A 20,574-nucleotide genomic window follows, 5' to 3' on the forward strand; every position below is an offset into this window, starting at 1 on the left:
TCATGTGAGTACACTACTTCCACATACTGTCCCAGCATCCTCTGCTGTACATATATTACATGTGAGTACACTACTCCCACATACTGTCCCAGCATCCTCTGCTGTACATATAATATTACATGTGAGTATACTACTTCCACATACTGCCCCAGCATCCTCTGCTGTACATATAATATTACATGTGAGTACACTACTTCCACATACTGTCCCAGCATCCTCTGCTGTACATATATTACATGTCAGTACACTACTTCCACATACTGTCCCAGCATCCTCTGCTGTACATATAATATTACATGTGAGTACACTACTTCCACATACTGTCCCAGCATCCTCTGCTGTACATATATTACATGTGAGTACACTACTTCCACATACTGTCCCAGCATCCTCTGCTGTACATATATTACATGTGAGTACACTACTTCCACATACTGTGACAGCATCCTCTGCTGTACATATAATATTACATGTGAGTACACTACTTCCACATACTGTCCCAGCATCCTCTGCTGTACATATATTACATGTGAGTACACTACTTCCACATACTGTCCCAGCATCCTCTGCTGTACATATAATATTACATGTGAGTACACTACTTCCACATACTGCCCCAGCATCCTCTGCTGTACATATAATATTACATGTGAGTACACTACTTCCACATACTGTCCCAGCATCCTCTGCTGTACATATATTACATGTGAGTACACTACTTCCACATACTGTCCCAGCATCCTCTGCTGTACATATAATATTACATGTGAGTACACTACTTCCACATACTGTCCCAGCATCCTCTGCTGTACATATAATATTACATGTGAGTACACTACTTCCACATACTGTCCCAGCATCCTCTGCTGTACATATATTACATGTGAGTACACTACTTCCACATACTGTCCCAGCATCCTCTGCTGTACATATATTACATGTCAGTACACTACTTCCACATACTGTCCCAGCATCCTCTGCTGTACATATAATATTACATGTGAGTACACTACTTCCACATACTGTCCCAGCATCCTCTGCTGTACATATATTACATGTGAGTACACTACTTCCACATACTGTCCCAGCATCCTCTGCTGTACATATATTACATGTGAGTACACTACTTCCACATACTGTGACAGCATCCTCTGCTGTACATATAATATTACATGTGAGTACACTATTTCCACATACTGTCCCAGCATCCTCTGCTGTACATATATTACATGCGAGTACACTACTTCCACATACTGTCCCAGCATCCTCTGCTGTACATATAATATTACATGTGAGTACACTACTTCCACATACTGCCCCAGCATCCTCTGCTGTACATATAATATTACATGTGAGTACACTACTTCCACATACTGTCCCAGCATCCTCTGCTGTACATATATTACATGTGAGTACACTACTTCCACATACTGTCCCAGCATCCTCTGCTGTACATATAATATTACATGTGAGTACACTACTTCCACATACTGTCCCAGCATCCTCTGCTGTACATATATTACATGTGAGTACACTACTTCCACATACTGTCCCAGCATCCTCTGCTGTACATATATTACATGTGAGTACACTACTTCCACATACTGTCCCAGCATCCTCTGCTGTACATATATTACATGTGAGTACACTACTTCCACATACTGTCCCAGCATCCTCTGCTGTACATATATTACATGTGAGTACACTACTTCCACATACTGTCCCAGCATCCTCTGCTGTACATATATTACATGTGAGTACACTACTTCCACATACTGTCCCAGCATCCTCTGCTGTACATATATTACATGTGAGTACACTACTTCCACATACTGTGACAGCATCCTCTGCTGTACATATAATATTACATGTGAGTACACTACTTCCACATACTGTCCCAGCATCCTCTGCTGTACATATAATATTACATGTGAGTACACTACTTCCACATACTGTCCCAGCATCCTCTGCTGTACATATAATATTACATGTGAGTATACTACTTCCACATACTGCCCCAGCATCCTCTGCTGTACATATAATATTACATGTGAGTACACTACTTCCACATACTGTCCCAGCATCCTCTGCTGTACATATATTACATGTCAGTACACTACTTCCACATACTGTCCCAGCATCCTCTGCTGTACATATAATATTACATGTGAGTACACTACTTCCACATACTGTCCCAGCATCCTCTGCTGTACATATATTACATGTGAGTACACTACTTCCACATACTGTCCCAGCATCCTCTGCTGTACATATATTACATGTGAGTACACTACTTCCACATACTGTGACAGCATCCTCTGCTGTACATATAATATTACATGTGAGTACACTATTTCCACATACTGTCCCAGCATCCTCTGCTGTACATATATTACATGCGAGTACACTACTTCCACATACTGTCCCAGCATCCTCTGCTGTACATATAATATTACATGTGAGTACACTACTTCCACATACTGCCCCAGCATCCTCTGCTGTACATATAATATTACATGTGAGTACACTACTTCCACATACTATCCCAGCATCCTCTGCTGTACATATAATATTACATGTGAGTACACTACTTCCACATACTGTCCCAGCATCCTCTGCTGTACATATATTACATGTGAGTACACTACTTCCACATACTGTCCCAGCATCCTCTGCTGTATATATTACATGTCAGTACACTACTTCCACATACTGTCCCAGCATCCTCTGCTGTACATATAATATTACATGTGAGTACACTACTTCCACATACTGTCCCAGCATCCTCTGCTGTACATATATTACATGTGAGTACACTACTTCCACATACTGTCCCAGCATCCTCTGCTGTACATATAATATTACATGTGAGTACACTACTTCCACATACTGCCCCAGCATCCTCTGCTGTACATATAATATTACATGTCAGTACACTACTTCCACATACTGTCCCAGCATCCTCTGCTGTACATATATTACATGTGAGTACACTACTTCCACATACTGTCCCAGCATCCTCTGCTGTACATATAATATTACATGTGAGTACACTACTTCCACATACTGTCCCAGCATCCTCTGCTGTACATATATTACATGTGAGTACACTACTTCCCCATACTGTCCCAGCATCCTCTGCTGTACATATATTACATGTGAGTACACTACTTCCACATACTGTCCCAGCATCCTCTGCTGTACATATATTACATGTGAGTACACTACTCCCACATACTGTCCCAGCATCCTCTGCTGTACATATATTACATGTGAGTACACTACTTCCACATACTGTCCCAGCATCCTCTGCTGTACATATAATATTACATGTGAGTACACTACTTCCACATACTGTCCCAGCATCCTCTGCTGTACATATAATATTACATGCGAGTACACTACTTCCACATACTGTCCCAGCATCCTCTGCTGTACATATAATATTACATGTGAGTACACTACTTCCACATACTGTCCCAGCATCCTCTGCTGTACATATATTACATGTGAGTATACTACTTCCACATACTGCCCCAGCATCCTCTGCTGTACATATAATATTACATGTGAGTACACTACTTCCACATACTGTCCCAGCATCCTCTGCTGTACATATATTACATGTGAGTACACTACTCCCACATACTGTCCCAGCATCCTCTGCTGTACATATATTACATGTGAGTACACTACTTCCACATACTGTCCCAGCATCCTCTGCTGTACATATATTACATGTGAGTACACTACTTCCACATACTGTCCCAGCATCCTCTGCTGTACATATATTACATGTGAGTACACTACTCCCACATACTGTCCCAGCATCCTCTGCTGTACATATATTACATGTGAGTACACTACTTCCCCATACTGTCCCAGCATCCTCTGCTGTACATATATTACATGTGAGTACACTACTTCCACATACTGTCCCAGCATCCTCTGCTGTACATATATTACATGTGAGTACACTACTCCCACATACTGTCCCAGCATCCTCTGCTGTACATATATTACATGTGAGTACACTACTTCCCCATACTGTCCCAGCATCCTCTGCTGTACATATATTACATGTGAGTACACTACTTCCACATACTGTCCCAGCATCCTCTGCTGTACATATATTACATGTGAGTACACTACTCCCACATACTGTCCCAGCATCCTCTGCTGTACATATAATATTACATGTGAGTATACTACTTCCACATACTGCCCCAGCATCCTCTGCTGTACATATAATATTACATGTGAGTACACTACTTCCACATACTGTCCCAGCATCCTCTGCTGTACATATATTACATGTCAGTACACTACTTCCACATACTGTCCCAGCATCCTCTGCTGTACATATAATATTACATGTGAGTACACTACTTCCACATACTGTCCCAGCATCCTCTGCTGTACATATATTACATGTGAGTACACTACTTCCACATACTGTCCCAGCATCCTCTGCTGTACATATATTACATGTGAGTACACTACTTCCACATACTGTGACAGCATCCTCTGCTGTACATATAATATTACATGTGAGTACACTACTTCCACATACTGTCCCAGCATCCTCTGCTGTACATATATTACATGTGAGTACACTACTTCCACATACTGTCCCAGCATCCTCTGCTGTACATATAATATTACATGTGAGTACACTACTTCCACATACTGCCCCAGCATCCTCTGCTGTACATATAATATTACATGTGAGTACACTACTTCCACATACTGTCCCAGCATCCTCTGCTGTACATATATTACATGTGAGTACACTACTTCCACATACTGTCCCAGCATCCTCTGCTGTACATATAATATTACATGTGAGTACACTACTTCCACATACTGTCCCAGCATCCTCTGCTGTACATATAATATTACATGTGAGTACACTACTTCCACATACTGTCCCAGCATCCTCTGCTGTACATATATTACATGTGAGTACACTACTTCCACATACTGTCCCAGCATCCTCTGCTGTACATATATTACATGTCAGTACACTACTTCCACATACTGTCCCAGCATCCTCTGCTGTACATATAATATTACATGTGAGTACACTACTTCCACATACTGTCCCAGCATCCTCTGCTGTACATATATTACATGTGAGTACACTACTTCCACATACTGTCCCAGCATCCTCTGCTGTACATATATTACATGTGAGTACACTACTTCCACATACTGTGACAGCATCCTCTGCTGTACATATAATATTACATGTGAGTACACTATTTCCACATACTGTCCCAGCATCCTCTGCTGTACATATATTACATGCGAGTACACTACTTCCACATACTGTCCCAGCATCCTCTGCTGTACATATAATATTACATGTGAGTACACTACTTCCACATACTGCCCCAGCATCCTCTGCTGTACATATAATATTACATGTGAGTACACTACTTCCACATACTGTCCCAGCATCCTCTGCTGTACATATATTACATGTGAGTACACTACTTCCACATACTGTCCCAGCATCCTCTGCTGTACATATAATATTACATGTGAGTACACTACTTCCACATACTGTCCCAGCATCCTCTGCTGTACATATATTACATGTGAGTACACTACTTCCACATACTGTCCCAGCATCCTCTGCTGTACATATATTACATGTCAGTACACTACTTCCACATACTGTCCCAGCATCCTCTGCTGTACATATAATATTACATGTGAGTACACTACTTCCACATACTGTCCCAGCATCCTCTGCTGTACATATATTACATGTGAGTACACTACTTCCACATACTGTCCCAGCATCCTCTGCTGTACATATAATATTACATGTGAGTACACTACTTCCACATACTGCCCCAGCATCCTCTGCTGTACATATAATATTACATGTCAGTACACTACTTCCACATACTGTCCCAGCATCCTCTGCTGTACATATATTACATGTGAGTACACTACTTCCACATACTGTCCCAGCATCCTCTGCTGTACATATAATATTACATGTGAGTACACTACTTCCACATACTGTCCCAGCATCCTCTGCTGTACATATATTACATGTGAGTACACTACTTCCCCATACTGTCCCAGCATCCTCTGCTGTACATATATTACATGTGAGTACACTACTTCCACATACTGTCCCAGCATCCTCTGCTGTACATATATTACATGTGAGTACACTACTCCCACATACTGTCCCAGCATCCTCTGCTGTACATATATTACATGTGAGTACACTACTTCCACATACTGTCCCAGCATCCTCTGCTGTACATATATTACATGTGAGTACACTACTCCCACATACTGTCCCAGCATCCTCTGCTGTACATATATTACATGTGAGTACACTACTTCCACATACTGTCCCAACATCCTCTGCTGTACATATAATATTACATGTGAGTACACTACTTCCACATACTGTCCCAGCATCCTCTGCTGTACATATAATATTACATGCGAGTACACTACTTCCACATACTGTCCCAGCATCCTCTGCTGTACATATAATATTACATGTGAGTACACTACTTCCACATACTGTCCCAGCATCCTCTGCTGTACATATATTACATGTGAGTATACTACTTCCACATACTGCCCAGCATCCTCTGCTGTACATATAATATTACATGTGAGTACACGACTTCCACATACTGTCCCAGCATCCTCTGCTGTACATATATTACATGTGAGTACACTACTCCACATACTGTCCCAGCATCCTCTGCTGTACATATATTACATGTGAGTACACTACTTCCACATACTGTCCCAGCATCCTCTGCTGTACATATATTACATGTGAGTACACTACTTCCACATACTGTCCCAGCATCCTCTGCTGTACATATATTACATGTGAGTACACTACTCCCACATACTGTCCCAGCATCCTCTGCTGTACATATATTACATGTGAGTACACTACTTCCCCATACTGTCCCAGCATCCTCTGCTGTACATATATTACATGTGAGTACACTACTTCCACATACTGTCCCAGCATCCTCTGCTGTACATATATTACATGTGAGTACACTACTCCCACATACTGTCCCAGCATCCTCTGCTGTACATATATTACATGTGAGTACACTACTTCCCCATACTGTCCCAGCATCCTCTGCTGTACATATATTACATGTGAGTACACTACTTCCACATACTGTCCCAGCATCCTCTGCTGTACATATATTACATGTGAGTACACTACTCCCACATACTGTCCCAGCATCCTCTGCTGTACATATAATATTACATGTGAGTATACTACTTCAACATACTGCCCCAGCATCCTCTGCTGTACATATAATATTACATGTGAGTACACTACTTCCACATACTGTCCCAGCATCCTCTGCTGTACATATATTACATGTCAGTACACTACTTCCACATACTGTCCCAGCATCCTCTGCTGTACATATAATATTACATGTGAGTACACTACTTCCACATACTGTCCCAGCATCCTCTGCTGTACATATATTACATGTGAGTACACTACTTCCACATACTGTCCCAGCATCCTCTGCTGTACATATATTACATGTGAGTACACTACTTCCACATACTGTGACAGCATCCTCTGCTGTACATATAATATTACATGTGAGTACACTACTTCCACATACTGTCCCAGCATCCTCTGCTGTACATATATTACATGTGAGTACACTACTTCCACATACTGTCCCAGCATCCTCTGCTGTACATATAATATTACATGTGAGTACACTACTTCCACATACTGCCCCAGCATCCTCTGCTGTACATATAATATTACATGTGAGTACACTACTTCCACATACTGTCCCAGCATCCTCTGCTGTACATATATTACATGTGAGTACACTACTTCCACATACTGTCCCAGCATCCTCTGCTGTACATATAATATTACATGTGAGTACACTACTTCCACATACTGTCCCAGCATCCTCTGCTGTACATATAATATTACATGTGAGTCCACTACTTCCACATACTGTCCCAGCATCCTCTGCTGTACATATATTACATGTGAGTACACTACTTCCACATACTGTCCCAGCATCCTCTGCTGTACATATATTACATGTGAGTACACTACTCCCACATACTGCCCCAGCATCCTCTGCTGTACATATATTACATGTGAGTAAACTACTTCCACATACTGTCCCAGCATCCTCTGCTGTACATATAATATTACATGTGAGTACACTACTTCCACATACTGTCCCAGCATCCTCTGCTGTACATATAATATTACATGTGAGTATACTACTTCCACATACTGCCCCAGCATCCTCTGCTGTTCATATAATATTACATGTGAGTACACTACTTCCACATACTGTCCCAGCATCCTCTGCTGTACATATATTACATGTGAGTACACTACTCCCACATACTGTCCCAGCATCCTCTGCTGTACATATATTACATGTGAGTACACTACTTCCACATACTGTCCCAGCATCCTCTGCTGTACATATATTACATGTGAGTACACTACTTCCCCATACTGTCCCAGCATCCTCTGCTGTACATATATTACATGTGAGTACACTACTTCCACATACTGTCCCAGCATCCTCTGCTGTACATATATTACATGTGAGTACACTACTCCCACATACTGTCCCAGCATCCTCTGCTGTACATATAATATTACATGTGAGTATACTACTTCCACATACTGTCCCAGCATCCTCTGCTGTACATATAATATTACATGTGAGTATACTACTTCCACATACTGCCCCAGCATCCTCTGCTGTACATATAATATTACATGTGAGTACACTACTTCCACATACTGTCCCAGCATCCTCTGCTGTACATATATTACATGTGAGTACACTACTCCCACATACTGTCCCAGCATCCTCTGCTGTACATATATTACATGTGAGTACACTACTTCCACATACTGTCCCAGCATCCTCTGCTGTACATATATTACATGTGAGTACACTACTTCCCCATACTGTCCCAGCATCCTCTGCTGTACATATATTACATGTGAGTACACTACTTCCACATACTGTCCCAGCATCCTCTGCTGTACATATATTACATGTGAGTACACTACTCCCACATACTGTCCCAGCACCCTCTGCTGTACATATAATATTACATGTGAGTATACTACTTCCACATACTGCCCCAGCATCCTCTGCTGTACATATAATATTACATGTGAGTACACTACTTCCACATACTGTCCCAGCATCCTCTGCTGTACATATATTACATGTCAGTACACTACTTCCACATACTGTCCCAGCATCCTCTGCTGTACATATAATATTACATGTGAGTACACTACTTCCACATACTGTCCCAGCATCCTCTGCTGTACATATATTACATGTGAGTACACTACTTCCACATACTGTCCCAGCATCCTCTGCTGTACATATATTACATGTGAGTACACTACTTCCACATACTGTGACAGCATCCTCTGCTGTACATATAATATTACATGTGAGTACACTACTTCCACATACTGTCCCAGCATCCTCTGCTGTACATATATTACATGTGAGTACACTACTTCCACATACTGTCCCAGCATCCTCTGCTGTACATATAATATTACATGTGAGTACACTACTTCCACATACTGCCCCAGTATCCTCTGCTGTACATATAATATTACATGTGAGTACACTACTTCCACATACTGTCCCAGCATCCTCTGCTGTACATATATTACATGTGAGTACACTACTTCCACATACTGTCCCAGCATCCTCTGCTGTACATATAATATTACATGTGAGTACACTACTTCCACATACTGTCCCAGCATCCTCTGCTGTACATATAATATTACATGTGAGTACACTACTTCCACATACTGTCCCAGCATCCTCTGCTGTACATATAATATTACATGTGAGTACACTACTTCCACATACTGTCCCAGCATCCTCTGCTGTACATATATTACATGTGAGTACACTACTTCCACATACTGTCCCAGCATCCTCTGCTGTACATATATTACATGTGAGTACACTACTCCCACATACTGCCCCAGCATCCTCTGCTGTACATATATTACATGTGAGTACACTACTTCCACATACTGTCCCAGCATCCTCTGCTGTACATATAATATTACATGTGAGTACACTACTTCCACATACTGTCCCAGCATCCTCTGCTGTACATATAATATTACATGTGAGTACACTACTTCCACATACTGTCCCAGCATCCTCTGCTGTACATATAATATTACATGTGAGTATACTACTTCCACATACTGCCCCAGCATCCTCTGCTGTACATATAATATTACATGTGAGTACACTACTTCCACATACTGTCCCAGCATCCTCTGCTGTACATATATTACATGTCAGTACACTACTTCCACATACTGTCCCAGCATCCTCTGCTGTACATATAATATTACATGTGAGTACACTACTTCCACATACTGTCCCAGCATCCTCTGCTGTACATATATTACATGTGAGTACACTACTTCCACATACTGTCCCAGCATCCTCTGCTGTACATATATTACATGTGAGTACACTACTTCCACATACTGTGACAGCATCCTCTGCTGTACATATAATATTACATGTGAGTACACTACTTCCACATACTGTCCCAGCATCCTCTGCTGTACATATAATATTACATGTGAGTACACTACTTCCACATACTGTCCCAGCATCCTCTGCTGTACATATAATATTACATGAGTACACTACTTCCACATACTGTCCCAGCATCCTCTGCTGTACATATATTACATGTGAGTATACTACTTCCACATACTGCCCCAGCATCCTCTGCTTTACATATAATATTACATGTGAGTACACTACTTCCACATACTGTCCCAGCATCCTCTGCTGTACATATATTACATGTGAGTACACTACTCCCACATACTGTCCCAGCATCCTCTGCTGTACATATATTACATGTGAGTACACTACTTCCACATACTGTCCCAGCATCCTCTGCTGTACATATATTACATGTGAGTACACTACTTCCCCATACTGTCCCAGCATCCTCTGCTGTACATATATTACATGTGAGTACACTACTTCCACATACTGTCCCAGCATCCTCTGCTGTACATATATTACATGTGAGTACACTACTCCCACATACTGTCCCAGCATCCTCTGCTGTACATATATTACATGTGAGTACACTACTTCCACATACTGTCCCAGCAGCCTCTGCTGTACATATAATATTACATGTGAGTACACTACTTACACATACTGTCCCAGCATCCTCTGCTGTACATATAATATTACATGTGAGTACACTACTTCCACATACTGCCCCAGCATCCTCTGCTGTACATATAATATTACATGTCAGTACACTACTTCCACATACTGTCCCAGCATCCTCTGCTGTACATATATTACATGTGAGTACACTACTCCCACATACTGTCCCAGCATCCTCTGCTGTACATATATTACATGTGAGTACACTACTTCCACATACTGCCCCAGCATCCTCTGCTGTACATATATTACATGTCAGTACACTACTTCCACATACTGTCCCAGCATCCTCTGCTGTACATATAATATTACATGTGAGTACACTACTTCCACATACTGTCCCAGCAGCCTCTGCTGTACATATAATATTACATGTGAGTACACTACTTACACATACTGTCCCAGCATCCTCTGCTGTACATATAATATTACATGTGAGTACACTACTTCCACATACTGTCCCAGCATCCTCTGCTGTACATATAATATTACATGTGAGTACACTACTTCCACATACTGTCCCAGCATCCTCTGCTGTACATATAATATTACATGTGAGTATACTACTTCCACATACTGCCCCAGCATCCTCTGCTGTACATATAATATTACATGTGAGTACACTACTTCCACATACTGTCCCAGCATCCTCTGCTGTACATATATTACATGTCAGTACACTACTTCCACATACTGTCCCAGCATCCTCTGCTGTACATATAATATTACATGTGAGTACACTACTTCCACATACTGTCCCAGCATCCTCTGCTGTACATATATTACATGTGAGTACACTACTTCCACATACTGTCCCAGCATCCTCTGCTGTACATATATTACATGTGAGTACACTACTTCCACATACTGTCCCAGCATCCTCTGCTGTACATATATTACATGTGAGTACACTACTTCCCCATACTGTCCCAGCATCCTCTGCTGTACATATATTACATGTGAGTACACTACTTCCACATACTGTCCCAGCATCCTCTGCTGTACATATATTACATGTGAGTACACTACTCCCACATACTGTCCCAGCATCCTCTGCTGTACATATATTACATGTGAGTACACTACTTCCACATACTGTCCCAGCAGCCTCTGCTGTACATATAATATTACATGTGAGTACACTACTTACACATACTGTCCCAGCATCCTCTGCTGTACATATAATATTACATGTGAGTACACTACTTCCACATACTGCCCCAGCATCCTCTGCTGTACATATAATATTACATGTCAGTACACTACTTCCACATACTGCCCCAGCATCCTCTGCTGTACATATAATATTACATGTCAGTACACTACTTCCACATACTGCCCCAGCATCCTCTGCTGTACATATATTACATGTCAGTACACTACTTCCACATACTGTCCCAGCATCCTCTGCTGTACATATAATATTACATGTGAGTACACTACTTCCACATACTGTCCCAGCAGCCTCTGCTGTACATATAATATTACATGTGAGTACACTACTTACACATACTGTCCCAGCATCCTCTGCTGTACATATAATATTACATGTGAGTACACTACTTCCACATACTGTCCCAGCATCCTCTGCTGTACATATAATATTACATGTGAGTACACTACTTCCACATACTGTCCCAGCATCCTCTGCTGTACATATAATATTACATGTGAGTATACTACTTCCACATACTGCCCCAGCATCCTCTGCTGTACATATAATATTACATGTGAGTACACTACTTCCACATACTGTCCCAGCATCCTCTGCTGTACATATATTACATGTCAGTACACTACTTCCACATACTGTCCCAGCATCCTCTGCTGTACATATAATATTACATGTGAGTACACTACTTCCACATACTGTCCCAGCATCCTCTGCTGTACATATATTACATGTGAGTACACTACTTCCACATACTGTCCCAGCATCCTCTGCTGTACATATATTACATGTGAGTACACTACTTCCACATACTGTGACAGCATCCTCTGCTGTACATATAATATTACATGTGAGTACACTACTTCCACATACTGTCCCAGCATCCTCTGCTGTACATATAATATTACATGTGAGTACACTACTTCCACATACTGTCCCAGCATCCTCTGCTGTACATATAATATTACATGTGAGTACACTACTTCCACATACTGTCCCAGCATCCTCTGCTGTACATATATTACATGTGAGTATACTACTTCCACATACTGCCCCAGCATCCTCTGCTGTACATATAATATTACATGTGAGTACACTACTTCCACATACTGTCCCAGCATCCTCTGCTGTACATATATTACATGTGAGTACACTACTCCCACATACTGTCCCAGCATCCTCTGCTGTACATATATTACATGTGAGTACACTACTTCCACATACTGTCCCAGCATCCTCTGCTGTACATATATTACATGTGAGTACACTACTTCCCCATACTGTCCCAGCATCCTCTGCTGTACATATATTACATGTGAGTACACTACTTCCACATACTGTCCCAGCATCCTCTGCTGTACATATATTACATGTGAGTACACTACTCCCACATACTGTCCCAGCATCCTCTGCTGTACATATATTACATGTGAGTACACTACTTCCACATACTGTCCCAGCAGCCTCTGCTGTACATATAATATTACATGTGAGTACACTACTTACACATACTGTCCCAGCATCCTCTGCTGTACATATAATATTACATGTGAGTACACTACTTCCACATACTGCCCCAGCATCCTCTGCTGTACATATAATATTACATGTCAGTACACTACTTCCACATACTGTCCCAGCATCCTCTGCTGTACATATATTACATGTGAGTACACTACTCCCACATACTGTCCCAGCATCCTCTGCTGTACATATATTACATGTGAGTACACTACTTCCACATACTGCCCCAGCATCCTCTGCTGTACATATATTACATGTGAGTACACAACTTCCACATACTGTCCCAGCATCCTCTGCTGTACATATATTACATGTGAGTACACTACTCCCACATACTGCCCCAGCATCCTCTGCTGTACATATAATATTACATGTGAGTACACTACTTCCACATACTGTCCCAGCATCCTCTGCTGTACATATATTACATGTGAGTACACTACTTCCACATACTGTCCCAGCATCCTCTGCTGTACATATAATATTACATGTGAGTACACTACTTCCACATACTGTCCCAGCATCCTCTGCTGTACATATATTACATGTGAGTACACTACTTCCCCATACTGTCCCAGCATCCTCTGCTGTACATATATTACATGTGAGTACACTACTTCCACATACTGTGACAGCATCCTCTGCTGTACATATAATATTACATGTGAGTACACTACTTCCACATACTGTCCCAGCATCCTCTGCTGTACATATATTACATGTGAGTACACTACTTCCACATACTGTCCCAGCATCCTCTGCTGTACATATAATATTACATGTGAGTACACTACTTCCACATACTGTCCCAGCATCCTCTGCTGTACATATATTACATGTGAGTACACTACTTCCACATACTGTCCCAGCATCCTCTGCTGTACATATATTACATGTGAGTACACTACTTCCACATACTGTCCCAGCATCCTCTGCTGTACATATAATATTACATGTGAGTACACTACTTCCACATACTGTCCCAGCATCCTCTGCTGTACATATATTACATGTGAGTACACTACTTCCACATACTGTCCCAGCATCCTCTGCTGTACATATAATATTACATGTGAGTACACTACTTCCACATACTGTCCCAGCATCCTCTGCTGTACATATAATATTACATGTGAGTACACTACTTCCACATACTGTCCCAGCATCCTCTGCTGTACATATAATATTACATGTGAGTACACTACTTCCACATACTGTCCCAGCATCCTCTGCTGTACATATATTACATGTGAGTATACTACTTCCACAGCATCCTCTGCTGTACATATAATATTACATGTGAGTACACTACTTCCACATACTGTCCCAGCATCCTCTGCTGTACATATATTACATGTGAGTACACTACTCCCACATACTGTCCCAGCATCCTCTGCTGTACATATATTACATGTGAGTACACTACTTCCACATACTGTCCCAGCATCCTCTGCTGTACATATATTACATGTGAGTACACTACTTCCCCATACTGTCCCAGCATCCTCTGCTGTACATATATTACATGTGAGTACACTACTTCCACATACTGTGACAGCATCCTCTGCTGTACATATAATATTACATGTGAGTACACTACTTCCACATACTGTCCCAGCATCCTCTGCTGTACATATATTACATGTGAGTACACTACTCCCACATACTGTCCCAGCATCCTCTGCTGTACATATATTACATGTGAGTACACTACTTCCACATACTGTCCCAGCATCCTCTGCTGTACATATAATATTACATGTGAGTACACTACTTCCACATACTGTCCCAGCATCCTCTGCTGTACATATAATATTACATGTGAGTACACTACTTCCACATACTGTCCCAGCATCCTCTGCTGTACATATAATATTACATGTGAGTACACTACTTCCACATACTGTCCCAGCATCCTCTGCTGTACATATATTACATGTGAGTATACTACTTCCACAGCATCCTCTGCTGTACATATAATATTACATGTGAGTACACTACTTCCACATACTGTCCCAGCATCCTCTGCTGTACATATATTACATGTGAGTACACTACTCCCACATACTGTCCCAGCATCCTCTGCTGTACATATATTACATGTGAGTACACTACTTCCACATACTGTCCCAGCATCCTCTGCTGTACATATATTACATGTGAGTACACTACTTCCCCATACTGTCCCAGCATCCTCTGCTGTACATATATTACATGTGAGTACACTACTTCCACATACTGTGACAGCATCCTCTGCTGTACATATAATATTACATGTGAGTACACTACTTCCACATACTGTCCCAGCATCCTCTGCTGTACATATATTACATGTGAGTACACTACTTCCACATACTGTCCCAGCATCCTCTGCTGTACATATATTACATGTGAGTACACTACTCCCACATACTGTCCCAGCATCCTCTGCTGTACATATATTACATGTGAGTACACTACTTCCACATACTGTCCCAGCATCCTCTGCTGTACATATAATATTACATGTGAGTACACTACTTCCACATACTGCCCCAGCATCCTCTGCTGTACATATAATATTACATGTCAGTACACTACTTCCACATACTGTCCCAGCATCCTCTGCTGTACATATATTACATGTGAGTACACTACTCCCACATACTGTCCCAGCATCCTCTGCTGTACATATATTACATGTGAGTACACTACTTCCACATACTGCCCCAGCATCCTCTGCTGTACATATATTACATGTGAGTACACAACTTCCACATACTGTCCTAGCATCCTCTGCTGTACATATATTACATGTGAGTACACTACTCCCACATACTGCCCCAGCATCCTCTGCTGTACATATATTACATGTGAGTACACTACTTCCACATACTGTCCCAGCATCCTCTGCTGTACATATATTACATGTGAGTACACTACTCCCACATACTGCCCCAGCATCCTCTTCTGTACACATAATATTACATGTGAGTACCATACATGTAACTCACCTTCTTATACTGCTGTACATATAACATTACACGTGAGTACCATACATGTAACTCACCTTCTTATACTGCTGTACATATAACATTACACGTGAGTACCATACATGTAACTCACCTTCTTATACTGCTGTAATCCGTCCTTCTCTTGTTGGAGTCTCCTCCGCTCCATCTCGTCTGGTTTATATTCTTCGGGCACCACGTAGTTTGATGGCCGGTCCTCACTACACATCTCGCAGCCGGGGCGGGTGGGTTTATTGATGTATGTGCATGCGGGACACGGCCAACCCGTCTACACAAAGGAAACAGCACAGGGAGGAACGGGTCAGTCTGCGATCCAAGAAATACTCTGATAAACAGGCAGAGAAGGAGCAGAGTGTGTTTCCCTGTTATACACCTGGGACTGTCATGGTGCTTATTATAGGGAAACGCGGAAACTAAATCATTTTTAACTTTAAAAGGAAATGAATCTGTTACAATTTTCTTTATGGAAAGGAAATCCTCGTCTTGTGCTAAACATCACAGCCTGCGCTTTATTTACTTCATACAAAAACTATTTTAACAAGATTGTATTTAAACATCAATAAAAATAAAGTAACTGAATAAATATATTTTTAATGAATTCATTTCAGAATTTTTTTTGTGATGTCCAAATTTTTATTTTAATAATTGGAGCATTAACCATTTAACCTACAATATGAATCACGCTTTCCATGTGCCCTTCCTATATCCATGTGTATACACCCAGACTGACAACACAGGATCCCCCGCAGCTGTTATCTGTGAGTCTTGGATATTAATAAAGTCTCCGCAGAGTAATAAAGTGTTGGGCAGCTCGGTGTACTTTGAACATACGACTCCAGAGAGAGAGAAGATCATACAACTCAAGTCTTTAAATAAACACAACTCAGAGACACTTTACACAACCTCTATACTCATAGGATATAGTCTTAGGTAAATATCACAAGTCATTCTCTGTAATCAGCCTTCTGCCTATATGCAAAATGTAACAAAACAAAATCTTTACCACAGTAAAGAGGCCACAGCACATAGTAATCTACAGGACGGAGCCAGGCATACACCTATTACTGCACATCACAGGTACATTACAAAACCCTTCCATTAATTGGATATATTTTATGCGTAAAAGACAGTAAAACTTCTTAAAACCTCATCACCACTGTAAAGTGGCTGCAGAAGTGATGTGTGACCGACAGGACCGGAATCACGGCTTCTCACTGGTTCTAACGCTCTAACCATCACCCGCAGCTTCACACCGACACGGAGACACTCGGCACAGGGAGGGTAATTATCTCCAAGTGGTAGTGTAGGTTTAGGTACGTATTAGTGATTCGTTATATTAAATTTTCAATGCAATATAATGCATACTAGCCATTCCGGGAGACTCCCGCATTTCGGGTAGGTCTCCCGGACTCCCGGGAGAGTGTGGCAATCTCCCGCATCTGCCCGAATTAGGGCCAAAATGCTGCGATTCTCCAGGAATCGCGGCATTTGGCCCCGCCCCCGCTGTCAAATTACGCGGTTTGCGTCATTACGTCACGGGGGCGATTTCGGAGCCCCGCCCCCCACCTGCCACAAAGAGGCTCCCGGACACCAACTGAAAAAAGTTGGTAAGTATAATATAATGTGTATTTTTATTAAATCAGTAAAAAACAAGTCAGATGCAGGTTGCCAGGAGCCTCAAATCATCTGCTCCTTCCACTATATAACTCTCAGTCTGTGGCTTACTGCTGCCTCCATTCCCCTCCTCACATCATGTCACTGCCCCTGTCACATGCAGCTCTGTCCTCACTGACACATCACTCATCTCCTGATATACTCTGTGCTGCTGGGGACCCTGCTCCTTCCACTATATAACTCTCAGTCTGTGGCTTCCTGCTGCCTCCATTCCCCTCCTCACATCATGTCACTGCTCCTGTCACATGCAGCCCTGTCCTCACTGACACATCACTCATCTCCTGATATACTCTGTGCTGCTGGGGACCCTGCTCCTTCCACTATATAACTCTCAGTCTGTGACTTCCTGCTGCCTCCATTCCCCTCCTCACATCATGTCACTGCCCCTGTCACATGCAGCTCTGTCCTCACTGACACATCACTCATCTCCTGATATACTCTGTGCTGCTGGGGACCCTGCTCCTTCCACTATATAACTCTCAGTCTGTGACTTCCTGCTGCCTCCATTCCCCTCCTCACATCATGTCACTGCCCCTGTCACATGCAGCTCTGTCCTCACTGACACATCACTCATCTCCTGATATACTCTGTGCTGCTGGAGGACCCTGCTCCTTCTACTATATAACTCTCAGTCTGTGACTTCCTGCTGCCTCCATTCCCCTCCTCACATCATGCCACTGCCCCTGTCACATGCAGCTCTGTCCTCACTGACACATCACTCATCTCCTGATATACTCTGTGCTGCTGGGGACCCTGCTCCTTCCACTATATAACTCCCAGTCTGTGGCTTCCTGCTGCCTCCATTCCCCTCCTCACATCATGTCACTGTCCCTGTCACATGCAGCTCTGTCCTCACTGACACATCACTCATCTCCTGATATACTCTGTGCTGCTGGGGACCCTGCTCCTTCCACTATATAACTCTCAGTCTGTGACTTCCTGCTGCCTCCATTCCCCTCGTCACATCATGTCACTGCCCCTGTCACATACAGCCCTGTCCTCACTAACACATCACTCATCTCCTGATATACTCTGTGCTGCTGGGGGTCCCTGCTCCTTCCACTATATAACTCTCAGTCTGTGGCTTCCTGCTGCCTCCATTCCCCTCCTCACATCATGTCACTGCCCCTGTCACATGCAGCCCTGTCCTCACTAACACATCACTCATCTCCTGATATACTCTGTGCTGCTGGGGGTCCCTGCTCCTTCCACTATATAACTCTCAGTCTGTGGCTTCCTGCTGCCCCCATTCCCCTCCTCACATCATGTCACTGCCCCTGTCACATGCAGCCCTGTCCTCACTAACACATCACTCATCTCCTGATATACTCTGTGCTGCTGGGGGTCCCTGCTCCTTCCACTATATAACTCTCAGTCTGTGGCTTCCTGCTGCCTCCATTCCCCTCCTCACATCATGTCACTGCCCCTGTCACATGCAGCCCTGTCCTCACTAACACATCACTCATCTCCTGATATACTTTGTGCTGCTGGGGGAACCTGCTCCTTCCACTATATAACTCTCAGTCTGTGACTTCCTGCTGCCCCCATTCCCCTCCTCACATCATGTCACTGCCCCTGTCACATGCAGCCCTGTCCTCACTAACACATCACTCATCTCCTGATATACTCTGTGCTGCTGGAGGACCCTGCTCCTTCCACTATATAACTCTCAGTCTGTGGCTTCCTGCTGCCTCCATTCCCCTCCTCACATCATGTCACTGCTCCTGTCACATGCAGCCCTGTCCTCACTAACACATCACTCATCTCCTGATATACTCTGTGCTGCTGGGGACCCTGCTCCTTCCACTATATAACTCTCAGTCTGTGGCTTTCTGCTGCCTCCATTCCCCTCTTCACATCATGTCACTGCCCCTGTCACATGCAGCCCTGTCCTCACTAACACATC

At 42.6% G+C, this 20,574-nt stretch overlaps 1 protein-coding gene across 1 annotated transcript in view; it reads right to left on the minus strand.

The window, feature by feature from the left end:
• Nucleotides 1-20,574, minus strand: part of LOC142158013 (ranBP-type and C3HC4-type zinc finger-containing protein 1-like) — a 74,692-nt gene that overhangs the window by 45,030 nt on the left and 9,088 nt on the right. Inside the window, exon 8 of the mRNA XM_075211580.1 lies at nt 17,089-17,262. Within this exon, the coding sequence (XP_075067681.1) occupies nt 17,089-17,262 (174 nt within the window). The remainder of the gene's footprint in view (nt 1-17,088; nt 17,263-20,574) is intronic.

This window comes from Mixophyes fleayi, chromosome 5 (assembly GCF_038048845.1).
Source record: "Mixophyes fleayi isolate aMixFle1 chromosome 5, aMixFle1.hap1, whole genome shotgun sequence".
Taxonomy (NCBI): Eukaryota; Metazoa; Chordata; class Amphibia; order Anura; family Limnodynastidae; genus Mixophyes; species Mixophyes fleayi.